At 43.4% G+C, this 15074-nt stretch overlaps 1 protein-coding gene across 1 annotated transcript; it reads right to left on the minus strand.

The window, feature by feature from the left end:
* Positions 1-462: 462 nt before the first annotated feature.
* Positions 463-14396, minus strand: sacm1lb (SAC1 like phosphatidylinositide phosphatase b). The gene is made up of 20 exons (XM_024262295.2): positions 14180-14396; positions 13890-13987; positions 12727-12801; positions 12514-12641; positions 10684-10833; positions 10327-10386; positions 9867-9900; positions 9601-9702; positions 7494-7579; positions 7326-7412; positions 7176-7244; positions 6002-6081; positions 5830-5928; positions 5621-5759; positions 4347-4416; positions 4163-4235; positions 3512-3605; positions 2678-2770; positions 2552-2609; positions 463-1380 (listed from the first exon to the last, which is right to left on the minus strand). Exons 1-20 carry the CDS (start codon positions 14206-14208, stop codon positions 1244-1246), a joined length of 1761 nt encoding a protein of 586 aa, XP_024118063.1. The 5' UTR covers positions 14209-14396; the 3' UTR covers positions 463-1243.
* Between the last annotated feature and the right edge of the window lie 678 nt (positions 14397-15074).

Here is a 15074-nt window from a genome sequence, read left to right on the forward strand (position 1 = left end):
TACCAAAAAAGAAAAGCACCATAAATGTGCTTGGTAAAAGCAACTTGTTTTTAAGATTTAGTTTTTCAATGTTCTGATTATTAAATAACATATAATTTATCATTTTACGTTTGTGAAAAATTCATTAATACTCAGATCATTTTAAAGTCATAATTAAAAAAAAATAGTGAAACAATGTGTGGTGCTGTTTTGAAATACATGTATAGTATCATGACGTGTGTATCGCGATACACATCGTATCAGTCTGTCTGATGCTGGGTGACCACCGAACAGAAACAACTGGAAAGATGGTCCAAAGCTTTGCTAGAGCTGCTGGAAGGACGTGAAAACTTAAACTAAAGAGGGAGAAGGTCTCAAAGCATCACTGTCAAACCCCTCTTCTGCTCATTCGTTCAGGCTACATCCCACTTTCAGGATCCCAAAAGGAACTGAAGACCAAAAGTCCTCAGGAGCCTTCACACATCACATCAGAGCTCTTTTTATGCACTCAAACAGAAACAGGATCTCAATGTGCACTAATAAAAATAAAAAAACTAAAATGTTCTGTTCTGTCCACTAGAGGGAGACATTTCACCAAATGTCTTCTCACAGAGAAGACTGGGCTGTCTGTGCTGTCAATCATTCAAAAAGCTCCAGTTGAGCCTCTTCGGTTAAAAAGAAGCATCAAAACTTTAAGCTCAGATGATCACAGCCAAACCGTGAGCTGGAGAGACCAGGAAGACAAGCTCAGCTGGGCTCAGTACAGATCCTCTGATTTGAGAAGGTCCATTGTGTGCAGAAGACCGGTCCAGTCTGAGGACTGAAACCTGAAGATGAATGACCCGGACCGCCAATGAGAGTCCGGGATTCTTAGCTATGCAGATCACTGAGCATGGACATCAGATTTATTAAGTATTATTTACTGCAGCAGTCATTTATAGTTCAGTGTTCCTTTGAAGTCAACGTCTTTGATCAGAACGGAACCAGAACCAGCAGCTTCCTCTGCGTGTCGCTGCAGAACAGCCTGGGATGTGGCTGTGCTTCTGCCACCGACCGGTTTCTGGTCGAAGCAGTCAAAGTGACCTCTCTGTGTGGACCACAGCGAGCCCGGCGCTCGGTCTGACTCCCTGCCCGTTCTGTTCCCATCAGAACCCCCGGCTCCATCCTGGTGTCAGTAAAGGCTCCAGGCATGGCGAGGCTGCTTGGAGCCCGAGGGCGAGGCACGGGGCTCTCCGGAGCCCAGCTGCCGTCCACACGCAAACATTCAGTCCAGCTTCTCCTTCTGCACCAGGCGAGGAGCGTCCACAAAGTCCCGTCCGTTGAAGAGGATCAGGCCCCCAGTCGCCACGCTGGCTGTCCCCCAGAACAGAACATACGCCAGAGTCTCCGTCAAGGTCTCCCCTGTGGACACAAAGGCATCGTCAGGATGAGCAGATCCATGACGTTCCACCTGGTCAGGAAGAGTCTTCAGAGAAGAATGCAGCCCCATGAAAGCGTGAGCATCATAGATCTCATGACCTGAAGGGCTTTTCTCTGTAAACACGTCTACATTTGAAAAATGACAAAGAATCCGTACATCTGTGCAGGGAAACAGCATCCAAACATGAAGGTTTGTGTCTGCTTTTGTGCACGTGTTTAGATATGCCCATGCTGACACTGTTAGACATCTAAAGGTGTAAATGTTCACTGGATAACGTTTGGATAAACGTGCAGAGAACTGCTGGGAGTAAATCCTTTAACCCAGAGGTGTCAAACTCAATCTCACAGGGGGGGACCATCCAAAACACACCTTAGATCGCAGGCCGAACAGGACAAACATTTATTGAACACTTTAAAACTAAATTTTTAAAACTTCAAAACCGTAGCTTTTAACATAATTAGGAACTAGATATCTGGAATTACCTGCAATAATCCTAGTGTGAATGCTGTAAACTGAATTTGGCTACTGATGATGCTAGTGCTGATAGCTGAAAAAACGCTGGAGTGGATAGCCATCTAAAATATTAGCTAAATGCCAAATTAGCCTAAAAAAAGAAAAAAAAAAAAAAACTTAGATTAGCCAAAACAGCTAGTATGTAGCTGAAATATTAGCTAAACTCCAAAATAGTCTAAACAATCTTAGTAAATGCCAAAATAGTCCAAAAAAGTAGCCGAACGGCAGTTTTTAAAACTGTAACCATAGTTATAAATAATAAAAAGGCAGGAATATTATCCCAGAATAAATCAACTTAAACCTTAAATAACTTTCAATATTTTACTCTACATAAAAATATATTTTGCCAAAATTATAAAAATTTGAAATAAGCGTAAGATAACATCGGGACGTTAATAACAATAAAATAAAATGATCTGGAGGGCCGGATAGAATTATCCAGAGGGCCGGATCCGGCCCCTGGGCCTCGACTTTGACACAGGTGCTTTAAGATCTCTGAGACCAGAGATCTGAAGCGTTCTAAGACACTTTAGCATTAACCGCACTTTTATCACTTTTATCCAGAACTCCCAGAGTTCAGTCCCACCCCCCCTCATCCAGAAGCAAAGATGGCGCTGACTGAATGGGTTCAGGTCTTACCGGCCATCAGGAGGCAGATGATGCACATGGAGAAGGCTACGACCATGATGATGGGCAGCTGCAAAGACAGGCAGAGCGTGAGCGGCTGCAGGAGGCGGGGCTAGCTCTGCCTCACACTCGTCTTACCGTCAGGAACTTCCAGTCCTTCTGTTCCTGCAGCGGGGAACTCGAGTCAGCCTCATCCACAACGTAGTTCCCCAGGAACAGATCGATGGAGTCCTGCGAGATGGAGAGGAATTCAGAGCGAACATTCAGACGCTCATCCATCGGAACCACAAACCCGCTTCCCATCTTTTATACAGTTTTGTTTCTATCCAAAAACGCAGTCATTCAAAATATCTGTTATGTACGCAATGGGCAGTCTAGGGGAAAATAGAAAGGGGACAATAATATAAAAAACTGGAAACCAGGAGTAAAAGGAAAACAGTTTATTAAATAAACAAAACATGTTTTCTGCAAGAAAAAAACAAAATGTGCTGATTCAAACAAAAAAGCAAACCAAAAGGAATATGAACCTTGGCCAAACATAAAATAAGTCAAGGAGGCTGCTGACCCAGCTCAACACAAACGAACAAAGCCCCACATCAAGACTACCAAGGCCCAACCCCAAACTAAAATAACAAAACCCAGCAGTGTAAGACTGCTAGGGGAAAGAACAAAACTAAACAAAAAAGCACAAAAAAAGTTAAATCTCAAACCCAGCTGCCCCTTGCTATCTCCTCTGACGTAAATACCTGGCAGGTGCTGATTAAGATTCTTGGCCCCGCCTGTCAGGTGAATAGAATGGAAGGACGTGCGATGCAGAGCGGTCGGAACAGTCTCTAAACAATAGTTTGATGCTTTTGTTCTCAATAAAATTTTAACGATGGAGATCTTCAAAACAGTAAAGTCTTTAGACATCTAACCTAGAGCCGGATGAACCTGAATCTGCATCAACCTGCTCACTTGAAGGAGGCTCACCTGTCTGAAGCCGTCAGAGAAGTTGTTTTTGTAGTACCGGATCATGGAGTTCCAGCCGTCCATCAGCAGACCCAGATGGGTTCTCTTACCAGTCCTGAAACATGGTCACAGGGTTGATGCAGACGCCATGCAGAGCAGTAACTTCCAAATGGAGGAGGGGTGAGCTGCAGACACAGCTGCACTTTGGAGCCATGTGGTGGTTTAACCCCCAATCTAAATGCTGTCAAACAGGGAGGCACTGGGTCCTATTTCTAGAGTCTGTAGTATGACTCGGCCTGGATTTGAACTCACGACCGTCCTGTCTCAGGACAGACACCCCTCCACAAGGCCACCGAGCTGGTTTGTCTAATTTTTCTGAATTTGACAAAAATCTCTCAGGTTCAGCAGGTGACCTGGAGGAACCAAACTGAGAATGAACAAGACTTCATCGATCACTCTCCAGTGACACAAGGTGGTTTTGGTAAAAGTCTGGTTGCAAAAATAATTTTAACCTAAACAAAGATACAGCTTCATAGTATACTGAATTCATCCACTACAGACTGTAAAGAGCGGATTTAATTTGATCCACGGATTTCAGAAATGGACATTTCATCTTAGCAGGGAAGCTGCTTTTTTTCATTCAAGTGTTCTTAAAAAGCGAGAAGAACTGACCTGGTGAAATCGGTCTTCAGGGCCCCGGTGCCGGCGTACTGCTTCGCACACGCATCGGCGTTGTCTGCCCAGGCTGCATCCCAACACAGGAGACTTCATCAGAACACCACCCCCCCTCAACCTTCTCTGCTTTAAAACCAGCAGACATGCTTCGTTCGGTCTGCAGCTGGGAACAGTCACCCACCATTCTTAAATGTCTTTTCAAAGTCCAACTGCTCCTCGATCTTCTGGCCCGAGTGCAGAACGCCCATCCTCTGCAGACACAGACACACTGGTCAGGACCCCACACATCCTGAAAACAAACACACCCAAGCACTTTCCATCCATGGAAGCATCTGCTGCTGGACCAGACTCAGGACCACCACCACGTTAAAGGGTAACCAAACACTAAACTTTTTTTGGCTGTTGGCTTCTATAAATGGGCTTTAGAAGTGCTGTCTGTTGCCAAATTTTTGCCAAATTCAATTCCTGAAAATATAGTCAAAAACCGTCTGTGTGCTGCCCCCTACGGGTTAAAACGAGGTATTGTAGTGAATTTTGTGACTCGTCAATTGGTGCAAGTCCCAGGAGTTTCAAGTCATCAAGCTCTGCAGCTTCAGTATAAAAGCCCCACCATCGTTGATTCTGTAATAGTCTGTTGTTAGCTTTAGCATGGCTCGTAGGTGTTTTGCCTTCAGTTGTCAAAAATCTACTGGGTTACACAACTTTCAGGTGGACTTCAAAGTTAGGGAACTGTGTTTGAGTGCGCTTGGCATTATTTCCAGCTCACTCCATCCTGGTGATGGATTTAAGGAACATTTCACTCAGGATTGTTTGTTTAATATGTTAGCCTTTTTTAGCTATGATGCTAGCTCCATTTTACCACTCTCAGACATGAGTCCCCGGCGGCCCCGCTGTCCGCCATCGCAAAAGCAGCAACTTGAGCCAGCAGATCGAAACAATAAGGTTCTGGACCATGAGCGCGTAGGGGGAAGGCGGAAAAATCCTCAGAAAGTTCTGTGGAGGAGCATGCATCACTTAACCCAGCACCACACTCCATATTTTTTGTTTTTTAATTGAACATAACAATGACAAACGACACTCCATATTGAAGACCCAGCATATGTTACATAAAGCGAACCTATCGGTCAATCACATATCCAAGCCACACCTCCACAGCTTAGTTTGGCTCTCCTAGCCCCGCCCCCTTTTTTCCATTTTTCAAATCTGGGATGAGAATGGAGTCAGCCTCCAACTACCCTGTTTAGTTACCAGACGGGGTTTTGGTGTTTAGGTATGTGCTCCGATCTCCTCGGTTTTATGACATGACCGGGTTGTCATGACGACACCAGCAAGACCACAGCAGTGTGATGTTTCTACAGCAGAAGCCCATTTTACAGGTGGAACTGCAGAAGTCCCAACTCCTAAAGCCTGACTGTTGTTGGTTCTGGAGTGATTGGACCGGTTTGTGGTCTGTACCTGTAGCTGAGCCTGGAGGGAGCGCCGGGCCAGCAGGCTCTGGATCACGTTGGTTCGGTCCAGACAGTCCATGCAGTTGCTTCGAAAGGTGCCGTCCTGACTGAGCAGCACCTTCCCATCAGAGTCCACTAGAAAGAAGCTGCACACACAACATGTCAACTCCACTGACAGCACCATGGCATTGTCAGACCAAGGCTGGTTCTACCGACCCAAACTCCTCCTGCGCCTCGGCCACCATGTCCACCAGGATCTGCAGGCGGTGCCACCTCATGCGACTGCACTCCTTATGGAAGTCGAAGGCCACGTACCTGCAGAGCGGCGGGTCATTACCCAAACATCTGCAGCAGTATCGTCTTCCAGCAGAACACAGAGGAGTCTCACCTGACCATGCCGGTACCGAGGCTAGTCACCAGGTTTCTGAAGGCCAGTTCCAGAGGCTTCTCTGAGCCTTTCTGGTTAATCTGCAGACAACAAGAACAGCCTGAAGACGCTGCCTGGTCTTTAGGGTCCAAATTAACTTCCTTTACAGTGGATGAAATAAATCTTTGATCTATTGTACTTATAGGTTCATTTGAGAAAGATAGAAAATCATAAAGTAAATCAAGAAATCCACTTTAAAGAATTTATACATTTATTTTCATTTCATTGAGGGATTTAAGTATTTAACCCCCCGTAGAAACCCTTTAGAGTTCTGGTTCACACAGACCAGTTAGACTCTCCCAATCAACCTGCTACCTGAAGTGAAAACATCTGTTTGATCTGATCACCTCTAAGACACCTGTCCACCGAATCAGTATGGAGGTGGAAGCATTGTGATTGGAGGTGTTTGTCCTCACCGTGTGGATGGGAGGAGTCATGTACCGTCAAATCCTGATTGAGAACTTCCTTCCCTCCACCTGGACGCTTAAACTGGTTGGTGGATGGGTCTTCCAACAGGATCATGACCCAAAACACTCAGCCAGGACAACCAAGAAGAAGAAGCAGCTCAAGGTCATGGAGTGGTCCAGCCAGCCTCTGGACCTAAATCCTCTAGAAAACCTCTGGAGAGAGCTGAAGCTCAGAGTTGCTAAGCAACAGCCATCAAATCTGAATGATTTAGAAGCATATGTAAAGACGAGTGGAGCAAAATGACTCCTGATATGTGCAGAAACTGGTCATCAAATACAAGAAACGTCTGACGTCGGCTAGCAGGGTTTGTCACGAAGTACTAAGTTTTTCTGACAAGAGGGTTCAAATACTTAAGTCCTTCAATGAAATGCAATTCAATGAATTTTATAAACTCTTTACAGGGCATCACTTGTTCAAATGAACCTTCGATTAGGATGACAAACTGTCAGTTTATTTTTAAATGAATAAACCAACTAAATCAGCAAGAGATCAAACACTTGTGTCCTTCGCAGTATTGTAAGATTTTATAATCTGCTTCCACCAGGTAGATTTTACGCTCACAAGACCTGAGAAGCAGCCAGTGAAGTTTAACAGCTCCTTTGAAGGACTGTAAACCCAGATCCATTCAGAGAAGCTCAGGAGGTCAAAGACATTTCTGTCATCTCACCAGGTTCAGCACCACCTGTCTGCCGTACAGCAGAATCTGAGAGTCGAAGTGCCTCTGCAGCCCATCCACCTGAGGAGAGAAGATGGAAACGTCAGATAGAACCCACAGGGATGTGAGGAGGGTCTCATGTGAATCAGAGGGCAGACTGACGTGGTTCCCCGCCTTGCTGATCTGTGGTTTGGGCTTGTACTTCAGATTGGGCCTTTGAGACCAGAAGAAAGGGATGGAGCCTCGGGTCTGGGAGGAGAGAGAGTGAAGATAGAGCTGATGCCTGAGCTCTCTCCCAAAGCTGGGGAGAGAATCTTATCAGGGCAGCACCTGGACAAACGAAGCTTTGTATCCACCATACTGCACAATCTGCTCGGTTTCAACAAAGTTGGCAGCGTGTCCCTCCACGTCTATCCCTGCAGAAGAAAAACACAGCTTTAAATTCAAGTCCCGGTTTCCTACAGTCCTCAGTGTACTCGGATACTGAAACTGAGACCCTAAACCAGGAGTCTGCAACCTGCAGCTCCAGCTCCACCACATGTGTCTCTTTCATCTCTCCATGGTGGCTCTTTGACAAAACATTAAATAAGTCAGAGACTGCTGATCCAGACAAGTCGACCATCAGAGTCAGCAGCTCCCTCTAACCAAAACTACCTAAAGAAAACAAATAAACAAAGCCTGAAAACTAAGACTACCAAGATCCAAACTAAAATAACAAAACCCAGCAGAGTAAGACTGATGAGGACAAAGAGGGAAAAAGAACAAAAGGAAAAATAAAAGAAAAGTAAAATATTATTTTTTTAAGTAAGGATTACTTAATTACCATTTATTAAATTTAGATTAGTTAAATGTATAAACTGATGTCTGAGGTTCACATAGATGATAAACTATGTAGGTTTTTACATCCTGTTGACCTGAAGACGTCTTGTTTGTTCAACTCTACCTCCAGAATGAACAGATTTATATGGAAAGAAAAACTTTGGTAAAAAGTTTGATCTTTAATGAGTTAAAAGCACAAATTATTTTATGCTGCGCAACATTGGTTACTAGCTGCACTGAGATGATCCTGTTTGGCACAGAGAGTCTTTTATTTTGAAAATAAGTTAAAAAAAAAAGTAAATTTTGAAGGATGCTAGGTTCTTTTTATATTTTTGGCTTTTTGTGCCAGAAAAATAGACAAAATTTATATTTATAGACCCTTTTCACGATGATGTCACACAAAATGGCAACAGGGCCGTCAATGTGATACGTAACTTCTGCCCAATGGATTTAGACCAGGAAAACAAAGAACTGAACGCTGTTCTACACCGTTTTCAGGAAAAAGTAAAAGGTAATTCTAACGGTAAATTGTGCAGAATTGTTTTTATAAATTTCCTACGTACCTGTTTTCGTCTTTGTCTCTTAGATCATCCTCAAATCGAAATACAAATGTATGTAATCTTCCAGTGTTTTTGAACAAAAACACTGGATTTTGTCAAACTATTTTTTATTTTCTTTTTCCGGTTCTAGATAATTACTTTATTCTTTTTTTACAATTATTTTCCCGCAGATCGGACACAGTTATATGAGCAAAAACAAAGAGGAAAATGTTAGAATCACGGCTGAGCTAACAGCTCACTGACCGCAGTAGAAAACATTACAACAGGAATAAGTTTGACTTTACTGTCAGACACGCTGGAATTGTCTGACTTTAGCTCTGTTCACATGGATTTTGTAAGAACAAAAAAATGTAGGCAACGTTTACCTGGTGAGAAGATCATGTGCAGCTCCACTTCTCATAACCAAAGCTAATGCTAGCATTGGCATTAGAACAGATTAAAAGAATAAAATCCTAATTTCCTTCATGATCAAACAAGCAGCATTCAGTGAAGTTCTTGTAACCTTTGTCTAACTTTTACCGGGTTGTCAGAGAGAAATAATCCACGACTCGTTTAATATCATCCATATGATTTTGGGGAAGTAGCTGCAGCAGCTGCTAAGAGTGCAGACAGGAAGAACTGCTGACATTTGTACTCTGATTTGTGAACAATTTAATAGAAGGAAACGAATACAACTAGGTAGGACATTTATAAAATAAATATTGTACAAATTCCGGTTACAACTGGTTAGGTTGTCCTTTATTGTTTATGTAAAATTGCTTTAAACAGCGTTCAGCTGTCATCTTAGCTGTTCTAAACAATATGAGCCGGAAGCGACTCTGTATTTTCCGGCGATGTGTGACGTCACGTGAAAATGGTCTGTTATATATATATATAAAAAAAAAGTCATGAATGCAAATCCAAATTTCTTTAAAAAATTGAGACTATGCGGCTCCTTCTAGGTTTTGATCAGTAGAAAACGAGCCCAAATGGCTTTTACTGTGAAAGGTTGCCGACCCCTGACCTAACCCAAACTCCACAGTGGTTCTAGACTTCTGCAGAAGCCCTGGAAGAGCTACCTCGTACGTAGTAGCGCACGCCGGCTCTGAAGCAGCTCCGCCTGGAGATGATGCTCCAATCAAACTTCTTCCCATTGATGCAGCTGGACTTGATACTGATGACTGGTTCAGAATTAAGAAAACCCATTGATGAAGGCCCAACGAGCTTTACAGTCAGTCCATTCACACTTCAAACACTCCACTGCCAAACACTGGAACACTCTGGGAAACATCAATTCTCTGTAAATCCATCTGTGCTCAAGAGAAGCTGCAGAACCAAAGGATACAACCATGGATCACAGGAACCACAAACTTGTGCAACTGAAAAAAGAAGAGCAGCACATGAAACACATGAAGAGGTCTGGACCACTGCATGTTCTACCTTGAGGAGAAGAAAGTTCTAGAAACTTCATTTATGTGTCTGTTAGAACTTAAATACTCCTTAAAAATAACTCCAAGGTTTCTCACAGAAGGGCTGGAGAGAAAATGAATAGCATACGATATTAATACTGAGTGAAGGGCTGACGTGTTCAGCTCCATCTGAGATATTAAGAACTATCTAGAACTTCAAATATTGCTTGCTATGTTGTGAATTGGGTGACATTTGGAGTATAGCAGAGATTGATCAGAATGAAATGATAAAATGTGCAGTTTTTCCAATAAATGTACCAAATGGAAGCATGGAACGTTCAAAAAGGATTGGACTAAGAACAGAGCCCTGAGGAACACCATGATGACTGGACTTACCTCAGGCTGAGACATGAACTCCCTCAACAGGTGACCGTTCCAGACAAAACGCTGGTCTGCCTGAACAGAAACACAGAGAACAAGAGGAACTGAGTAGTTCTGAACAGCAAGGTAGTGTGAATTTGGTTTGTTCGGATTAGAAGGTCGGATCACGTTTGGGTCAGAACCACCATAAGATAACCAGTGTCTATGAAAAACGTTCTTGTAGTTACTCTGATGGAAAACCCTGCTCAGTGTTTCTGGAACATGCCTGGTCGGTCCTGTAGATCTGGACTGGGTTCAGGTTCTGTGAGCCTATGGTCTGTCAGACCCCCTGGTCCAGAAATCCTGCTGCAGCTTTGCATGTGTTTCACTCACCCTCTCCAGCAGACTGGTGTCCTGGAAGTCGGGGCTGGTGTTGGCTAGCCGCTGCAGAGTGTGGGTCAGGTCGTAGGCGGTGGCAAAATAGAAGGCATCGGTGTGAAGCACGCCGTTGATCATGGACAGGAAGGTCTTGTTGTCCTGCGTCTGCAACAGAAAGGAGGGAAATAATGGGAGGAGCTTCCTCAAAACCGTCCGATTACAAACAGCTGCTTTATTACAATACTCCCTGTAGGACAGCTAATCTACCAGTCCATAGACATCTATCAGCTCTATGCCGATGACATCCAGCTCTACAGTTCATGTCATCATTCTGAGCTGTCCTGTTTAATCAGCTGGTAAAACTGTGTTCCAGTGCTCCCAGGCTACACTGACAATGCCCATACAACTGTTCACCTTCTGTGAGACTAAACTCAGCCAAATCTGATCCGTTTCGTTGTCAAGTGATCCATCGCTGGAGAGAAAGGCTGTGTCTCTAACCCGCCTCAATGCACCCTCAGAAAAATCAACAAAGATGCTGCATCATCAAACCTATGAAAACCCAAGAGCGGAACAACCATTGACTGTATAGGAAAACTGGACTGAGTGACCCCTCCCCCTGTCGTTCCAAACAGGAAGTACCAGCTGGCTCCAAGAAGCCAAAATTCCATCGACTTCTATAGAGAAATAAACAGATATTACTTAGTCATTCTATTAGTCAGAATTAATATTCTTCCTCTGATACCTTCTTAACATCTTCTTGATAATTTTTTTCATAACATTTTCTCTTTATTGTATGGTGGTGTCTGTATTCCAGAAAAATGGCGACTAAATCGACTACCTTTGGTTGCTGCTGGAAGTGAACCATTTTCTACAGATGACATCACACTCACTCAGTCCAGTTCTCCTAAACAGTCAATGGGAACAGCTGGATTAAAACAAACGGAAACTTTAGATTTGGTTTAGAACACACGTGTCAAAGTCAATAATTCTGTCTGGCCTTACAGGGAATTCTATCCAGCCCACCAGATCATTTTATTTTATTGTTATTTATGGTCCAATGCTATCTTCTGCTTAACTTGTATAATTTTGACAAAATATATATTTTATGGAGAATAAAATATTGAAAGTTATTTAAGGTTTAAGTTGATTTATTCTGGAATAATATTCCTGCCTTTTTATTATTCATAATTATGCTAAAATTGGCATTCTGCTAGCAGTTTTTTTTTAGGCTGTTTTGGAGTTAGGCTAATATTTACACGCTAGCCGTTTTGGCTAATTTAAGCTATTAACTTCAGTGTTTTAAGCTTCAGCGTTTTCAGCTATCAATTTCAGCATCTTCAGCTATCAGCACTATCATCTTCAGCGGCTAAATTCAGCTTACAGCATTCACACTAACATTTTCTTCTTTCAAACCGGTCCAGTATGCAACACATAGCGCATCAGTACCCAAACCCAGAACTGGTAACCTAACCTGGCACCAAATGTGGTACTCGAACCAGTACCAAATGTGGTGGCAGGGGCAAACCGTTACCAAGTTAGGGTTTGGATACCGGTACTGAATGCGTCCCGAGGACCAGTCTGCATCCGGTACAGCGTCCTGATGGTTTTACAAACAGCCAGCACGTCAAAAACTATGTTTTGGGGACACAAAAAATATCCAAAGTTAAGTTTCCTTAACCAAACGTCAATAAATGACAACTTGGGCATAAGAATGTGTTGCCACAACAGCTGCAGGTGTTTCACCAGTACGGAGTTATTCCCCAACAGTCAGGATTGTCGTCAGTAATGCTGCATCATCTCAAGTAAATACGGGGTGTTGGGGGCGGCCGTGATCTATGAAGCTACCTGGGAGTCGTTCAGATGCAGAATTGTCTTCTTGTAGGAGATAATGTCAAAGTCCACAGCCTTCCAGACAGCATGACCAAGCAGATCTCCCACCTTCACCTTGTCCGTGATCACCACCAGATACATGCCTAACATGGAGACAAACACAACCACAGAACACTCACACCTCGTCAGCAGAAGCAGGTGAGCGTATCCCTGGACTGACAGACTCACCTGCTACTAGATGAATGGTCCCCATGACCCCACATATGATCCTGGTCTCGGCTGATGTAGGGATGTCTTTCCTCCCTGAGGAACACACAGAGTCATTGTGTCCCAATTCCTCCCCTAACCCCTAACTACTAAAAAAGGATATAGTGCAGGACTATCTAGTGCCCTGGATTTTAAAGGTAATTCAGACACGATGCTCACTACTTTTCTTTAGTTTTTCTAAACACCGGATATGACATTACTGATTTCACGAAGTGAAAATCAATTAAATATAAATATTTCACGTTTATGTATGACTCAACTGTTTTTTGATTGTGAAAATGTGGATTGTTTATTTAAAAAAATACGTTTAAACATGTTTTTTTGTTCGGAATTGTTCGACTGCAATGCATTGTGGTCTATATTCGCTAAACTAGTCACCATCGATGCCTGCTAGTTTTTTGCAAAGACTTTCAGAAATTTCGAGTGAACTCGATTTTGGAATTAGTAGATTTGGACAGGACTGGAAAATGGCAAACGCACTATTTAGTGATGGGGGGGTTCGGACACAACCAGTAAGAACACCTGAGGGGGCGGGGCTAAAATAAAAATCCTGCCTTTGGGACCCTAACAGCAATTAACTGTGCAGCTTTTTTTTTCAACAAAATTAGACCAGAGGAGCTGCATGGGGGTGCAGTGGTTAGCACTGTCGCTGCTGGTTCAAATCTTGACTAGATCCCTTTCTGTGAGGAGTGTGCACGTCCTCCTCATACGTGTGGGTTCATTTGGTGGTTTGACCCCCCCATCCACCCCCTAAATGGTGAGTGTCAAACAGGGAGGCACTGGTCCCATTTTTTGACTCTTTGGTAGGAATCAGCCAGGTTTTTAACTCACAACGTTCCAGTTTAAGGGTGGACACTCTACCACAAGGCCACTGAGCGATATCAATAAATTCTAGTGTGAAACTGTTTGTTCTCAGGAGCTTTGGCTTGTTTTGATTTCAGTTTAATTAACTTTAAAGTTTGCAGAGTGATTGTTATCAACCTGAGGTGTTGGGTTTTACATTTATCTACGATGTTAATAGGTTTACTTGTCCTCTTTTAATCAGTAAAAAGTTGTAACTAGTTCTGGTTCCAGTTCTCCAGGATGTTCTGGGCTGGTGTCTGCAGGAGGATCCGTGCTCCTACCGGACAGGAGGATCTCAGAGGAGACCCTATCGATGACCAGAGCATCCTCACAGTCCTCCCCGCACGACTCTATGTAGAACTTGTCCGGCGTGGTCCGCCTGTAAAGACACAGCAGTCACAACTCCCAGAATGCACCGCTTCCAAACCAACATTCCAGGCGCACAGACTGGAAGCAGCCCGGGCCCTCGCGGAAGGACTCGTCCACTCCACCGCCGGTAACAGATAGGAACCGAGTGAAGGTCTGGAGGAGACCCGAGCAACACCAAACCTGCGCTCGTCTCTGCACTTACAGACACAAAGCTTCATAGGACGCTGACATCTTTTTCTCGTGACGTGGCTTTCTTCTTCGGTCTCGTTAGGTCCTCGCGCTGCGGCACGCGGCTGCCCCCACCCTTCACGACCACCTCCAGAAGTACAGGTCTACAGGCCCAACGAGGTACATCACTAGAGATGACATGCAGGCTTTTTACTATGGTCCAAAATCCGTAAAGGGCGACGCCATATTGGAATGGTATAAAAACAATGAGACATGGTTTAGCAGACAGTAAAATGAACATAAAATACTTATTAATTATGGCCCGATTTTAAAAAGGAAAAATCTCTGATCATCAGGAAAAATAATTCCCAGGTCATGGTATAAGTGCAACAAATGAACAACATTTCATTTTTTATATATAAACAGGTGATTATTTAGGAAACACAAGCATATCCGATACATGGTTGTGATTTTATTTCAAATCTACACACAGACTGACATTTACACAACCTGTATAATCGGATCGGTGGTTAGCCGGCATTGCCATAGACCGCTAAATGGGCCGCGGTCCTGCCAGAAAACATGGAAATAGTGTGAGGTCTAAAGCTGTTATTGACTTTAAATATAATACAAGATCAGCCTAAACATTCACTATTGAGAGTAAACTCACTCATATCTCATTCAAATGTTTTCTAGAAGTTCTCCTCTATCAGCTGACAGCAACAATTTACTAGTGAAAAGTCACATTCTTGTTTTTCCAGATCAGTCTGTACGATTGTAAACAGACATCTATACCATTGCAATATGGCGTCCAACTCTGTGTACGCAACAAGCTAGCATGTCATCTCCAGTGATATATTTCATTGACTGTGGCAATGTCCCTGTGGTCGAGCTGGCTCCTGGTATGAATAGATTCCCAAATACTGTTT

This window comes from Oryzias melastigma, unplaced genomic scaffold, assembly GCF_002922805.2.
Source record: "Oryzias melastigma strain HK-1 unplaced genomic scaffold, ASM292280v2 sc00247, whole genome shotgun sequence".
In the NCBI taxonomy this organism is placed as follows: Eukaryota; Metazoa; Chordata; class Actinopteri; order Beloniformes; family Adrianichthyidae; genus Oryzias; species Oryzias melastigma.

Excerpts from the sequence above, each read along its gene's own strand:
- sacm1lb (XM_024262295.2), bottom strand. The coding sequence starts at position 14,208 with ATGTCAGCGTCCTATGAAGCTTTGTGTCT. Across the intron at positions 4,417-5,620 it reads CCCTCCAGGCTCAGCTACAG|AGGATGGGCGTTCTGCACTC; the intron begins GTACAGACCACA and ends CTGTGTCTGCAG. Across the intron at positions 3,606-4,162 it reads CTGAAGACCGATTTCACCAG|GACTGGTAAGAGAACCCATC; the intron begins GTCAGTTCTTCT and ends ACCATGTTTCAG.